Below are 5357 nucleotides of genomic sequence, written 5' to 3'. Positions count from 1 at the left end.
ATTTTGACCCTAGCTCCAGGAAGCATCCAGTGGGGATTCCTCAGCACTCACCCGATTGGCCAACAGGAGGGGGCAGTGCTCACTACACCTCGTTTAGTGCCTTCTCCCTACCGTTACCGAGAGAGCAGGGACTTTCTTCTCCCTGCCTCGGGGTCTCAGCCCAACCACTGAACAGTGCAAACCCACAGGACAGTCGCTTTTTATATGTCCTTCAGGTACATACTGAAAACACCCTACGGCTTGAGCACCTCAGGGCTCCATCCTCTTTCTCTCCTCGGTGCCCTTTCCGGCCATAGACTCTCCTCCACTCCTTCTCCCCAGCTTCAGTTCAAACTAATCATTGGCAAGGAGGGGTTGGACCTGCTGCCTCTGCCTACCCTTGGGCTGCCCCTCTGCAACCCCAGTACCCTTTCCAGCCTTTAGCAAGGCCTGCAGCCCGGGGGCTTTCCAGGCTGGAGCTCTCCCAGCTCCTCTGGCCTTCCCCCAGCCCTGCTCCACTTTAGGTACCCTGCTCAGCTCCCAGCAGCCAGGCCCTTCTCCCTCAGGAGATAGAGGGAAAGTGTGTCCTGCTCCTGGCCCACTGCCTTCTTATATGGGCCAGCTGGGCCCTGATCGGGGTGTGTCCCCAGCTGAGGCTGCTTCCGCAGTCAGCCTTTCCTCAGCCGCAGCCCTCCCCAGGGCTGCTTTTAAGCCCTCCAGGCCGGAGCGGGATGACCGCTCCGTTACAAGTGCCTTGAACATCTGACTCACGCTGGGAAGGCCCAGCCCTGCAAACACATCTAGTCCGTTTAACTGCAGCATGCAGATTGACTAGCTGATGCCTCCTAACCCATCTATTGTCAGGAAGACGTTGCCAAAACTGTTCCCGATCACAGAGTCCATAGTCTGCCCCCCAGTTTGGGGATCTGGCCTTTCCAGACTGGGCCACAGTTTAGTTTCTGTGCAAACACATGGGGCCATATTCCCCCATCTTGCCATGCTAAATTGCTGGTGATATTTTCCCTCCTTGGACAAGCCAACCTGGTCCAGGACAGCTGCCTTAAGCACACCAGAGTCTCTTGCATGAAGATCACAGGGAGACACGTATGCTGCCTCTGCTGCCCAGTTACATAGGGTGTTGCCAAAGAACTCACATTGTTCTGTCCCAGCCAGCTCCAAAGGCTGGTATCGAAAGTAACCAAGAACACACCAGGGTCACCTGCAGGCCCGCACCTTTGTGAGCTGGCCCCGGTACCCATGTCCATTGCAGGACTCACCAAACTTTGCAGGAGTCGGTGCTGTACGTGGGCTTGTTCCCTTATAGATTCCTGCAGGCTCTGTAGCTGCTCCACTGACCAGGCTGGCAGGAGCTGTGTCTCCCGGTGGTAGGACTGCTGGAAGTCCTGCTGGGTCTTCTCCATCACCTTCTGCTGTTCTCTGGGCCTTTGTAATGGCTCCTCCGGGGCCCAGACTCCAACCCTTTCCACTGGCTCTTCACCAGCGCAGATAAGGCAGCTCCTCGCCCACCCCTTAGCCTTGAATGCTGCCTTCCTCTGCCTGAGAATGGGCTAATTCGCTCATCAGCTTCCTACCGATGGTGTGGCTCAGTAACCAGGTGCACCCAGACCCACAAGTACGAACGGTGACCCGAGAGCTTGCTCTGGTGCCAGCTCTCAGCACTGTCACAGGCTCCACAGTGCTTTTGAAAAACCCCGTTAGGCACCCAAATACCTTTACAAGTGTGGCCCTAAGGGACTTAGCAGCCTAATTTACACTTCAGTTCGGTGCCTCTGCAGAGCGTATCACATGCCTGCTTCCAAATGTAACCTGTCCACTAAGGAGACATCTTGGTGAGAGATCCAGAGAGGGGAAGGGGAGAATCTCTCTGGCAATGGGCGACAGGGGGTGGATCGCTCGGTGATTCCCTGGTCTGTCCATTCCCTCTGGGGCACCTGGCATTGGCCACTGTCGGAGACAGGATACTGGGCTACATGGACCTTTGGTCTGTCCCAGTCTGGCCCTTCTTATGTTTCCTACGAGCCCTGCTGTTAAACAAAACCAACACATGCATATTCCAATAACCCAGTATGGCCATGCAGTAACTAGCTCAATTACCAGGTCCCATACAGTATTAATAAACTATTACTGATCAACCCCATGACTTTCCCATGGTGGTTCAGTGGGCTGATGGAAGACTGACCTCGCTAGAGGGTGCAGAGTTAATGGTGCAGTGCCTGCTCAGCTGTGAACAGTAGTTGCGGTCATGGTAAAGCATTGTGCTTGGTACTTGCTAAGTGGCTAACTTTTCATTTCCTTGGTTTTATGGGCCAGGTATCTTGTGTGCGTGTACAAATTGGAATGGCTTCTTTTTGCATCGTGTAAGGTTTTTAATGCTTTATTGGAGCTGAAGAGTTAGACAAAAGGAGACAGTGATGGGCAGAGATCCATCAGTTATTAGAAGCATAGTTGCTGACTGAGAATATTTTATCCATTATCAACAGCTGTGGGCCCTGGTTTGTGTGCATGACCATTAATTTATAATATGGCTAACAATTAAAAATAACCCTAAATCCAGTATGTAGATAGCCAAAAAGCTACTCACCGAATCAGATGTACTCTAGATGGGTGATACCTTTGAGGAGAGTGACAGTGGCCAAAGAAAACCCAACCCAAAGACTTCCTATTACAAAGGCATGAAGAAACCACAACGATTATATTGAAAATTAACGTAAACTCCAAAAGGCCCTAGCTCAGCCAATCACGTATGGAAGGAATTTCAAAGAAACCTGAGTTGGCTTCCCAACGCCCCTGAATTTCAGTTTCCAATCCTCAGGTTTAGCAATTTCTTTACTCAGGACACATGAGTATTCCCATTCAACTTAAACTGGGGAAAGCACATGCTTATTCGTAAGAACGTGCTTAAATGCTTTGCTGAATGGAGATGGCACTATGTACTATCTTAAAATTAAGCCTGGGTTTAAGTGTTGTGAGGAACAGAAACGGAAGTGGAAGTAGAAGCAGGCAAGTGATATGACCAATGTACATGGCATTGATGAGACCAACACTGAAATACTGTGCCCGGCATATTTTAAAAGATTTTGAAAAAATGGTGAGGGTACAGAGAAGAACCACAAAAATCATTCATGTCCCAGGGAAAAAAAGATACCTGAGAGTGAGAGATTTAAAGAGATTGGTCCGTTAGGATTATCAACACAAAAATTGAGATGTGTCTTAATTATGATGTAGAAATACCTTCACCAGGAGAAAATATCAGGAATATCAGAAAGTTAAAGCAACGACAAGAAAAATCAAATGAGAAATATGGTACAAATTTTGAACATTGAGGGTGATTAACCAAATACCAAAGGGGATGATGGATTCTCCATCTCTTGATGTCTTCAGATCAGGACTGGATGCCTTTCTGGAAGATGGTTCAGCCAAACACAATTTATTCAGTTCAGTCCAGGAGTGACTCGGTGAAATTTTCTGGTCTGTAATATACAGGAGTTCAAACTAGTGGATCTAATGGCTTTGAAATCTGTGGCTCTGGGAACTCCTGAATTCACAAAGTTAAGCAAATACTTCAATGCTTTGCTGAATCAAGAGAGAACTGCACTCCTGGACTTAAAATTAAGCATGAGTTAGTGATTTTTCACTTAGTGTTGTGATTGTTTGCTTGGTCTCATAATTACCGGTCTTGAGAACCACTCAAATTCCTCTCACCCTGGTTTAGAGATATACTAAATGACCAGCAGTGGTTAAAACATCCCATTAGGCCAGTTGCTCTCAACCTTTCCAGACGACTGTACCCCTTTCAGGAGGCTGATTTGTCTTGTGTACCCCCAAGTTTTACCTCACTTAAAAACTACTTGCTTACAAAATCAGACATAAAAATACAAAAGTGTCACAGTCACACTATTATCTCTGGTTGAGAACCACTGCATTAGGGGATAAACTTTTTGTAGAACAGGAAGACCTTGTTCTGGGCTACGGCCTCCTTCAGGGCTTGTTTGACCTGCTTGTTCCTGAGGGTGTAGATGAAGGGGTTGAGGGATGGTGTCACCACGGAGGTCAGCAAGGCCACCACCTTGTTGAGCTCCAAGGAGCTGCTTTCAATGGGACGGACATGCATGAAGATGTGGGTGCTGTAGACGATGCTCACCACTGTGATGTGAGAGGTGCAGGTGGAGAAGGCCTTTTGCCTGCCCTGAGCCATGGGGGTCCTGAGCACCGTGGTGATGATGTACGTGTAGGACACTGCAGTCACCACCAAGGAGTTCAGGATAAGCACTGACGCCATGATGAAAATGGCTGACTCCAGGACATGGGTGTCCTTGCAGGATAACTTAACCAGTGCTGTAAGGTCACAGAAGAAGTGGTTGACCACATTGGGGCCACAGTAGGGTACCTCGGCGACAGCACTGAGTGGTCCAAGGATATACAAGAAGGCCCCAGTCCAGGCCCCAAAGACCAGCACGAAGCAGACGTGACTGTTCATGATGACTGTGTATCTCAATGGGTTACAGATGGCAACATAACGGTCAAAGGACATGACGGCCAGAAGGAGGAACTCCGTCACCACCAGAAAGAAGTAGAAGAAGCTTTGTATCATGCAGCTGGTGAAGGAGATGATCCTGCTCCCAAAGAGCAAACTGGAGAGGAGCTTGGGCACCGTGACTGAAGTGAACCAGATCTCCATGAAGGAGAAGTTCCACAGGAAGAAATACATGGGGGTTCGGAGCTGGTAGTCGGCCAAGGTGATGGTGATGATGACTAGGTTGCCTGAGAGGGTGACCAGGTAGAACATGAGGAAGAGGACAAAGAGGAAGATTTCCATCTGGCGGCTGAGGGGAAATCCCATTAGGATAAACTCGGTCACTCTGCTCTCGTTGCTTATTTTTACCACTTCTTGGTGTGGAATATAATGTCTGCAAAAAAGGAAAAAATGTGGTAACCAAGAGAGAGATACCCATTGTGCTAGGTGCTGTACATACACACAGCCACTGGATGCCTGACCCAGCAATGATTTATGCATGTGTTTAACTCTACACACTGAGTAATCTTATTGCATCCAGAGTCAGGGACCTCTGGTGAGAAATGAAGTCCTGTAGGAAATTACCAGCTCAATTCTCAACTGTCTGAAATAGATCAAGAAGAGTTTTCATAATTTTGGAGACGGTTCAGAGAAGAGCCGTGGTCATGAATAAAGGACTGAAAGATGTGCCGTAGAGGGATAGACTCTGAGAGTTCAATTGTTCGTTTTAACAAAGAGAAAGTGAAGGGGTGACTTGATCACAGTGTATAAGTACCTACCTGGGGAACAGAAATTTGATGATGAGTTCTTCTGCCTTGATGACAAAGGTAATGGGTGGAAGTTA

General features: G+C 48.3%; 1 protein-coding gene across 1 annotated transcript; it reads right to left on the bottom strand.

Annotated features, from left to right (window-relative positions):
• Window positions 1-3922: 3922 nt before the first annotated feature.
• On the bottom strand, window positions 3923-4907 carry LOC112122038 (olfactory receptor 6M1-like; the record flags this gene model as incomplete). Its single annotated transcript, XM_024220894.1, has 1 exon — window positions 3923-4907. A coding segment is annotated over one exon (985 nt), but the record flags the coding sequence as incomplete, so codon positions are not given.
• Window positions 4908-5357: the final 450 nt, after the last annotated feature.

The sequence above is a fragment of the Terrapene carolina genome, unplaced genomic scaffold, assembly GCF_002925995.2.
Source record: "Terrapene carolina triunguis isolate 2854851 unplaced genomic scaffold, T_m_triunguis-2.0 Scaffold20312, whole genome shotgun sequence".
In the NCBI taxonomy this organism is placed as follows: Eukaryota; Metazoa; Chordata; order Testudines; family Emydidae; genus Terrapene; species Terrapene triunguis.
Note: the sequence above shows the minus strand (reverse complement) of the source record. Positions and strands in the feature narration are given on the sequence as shown.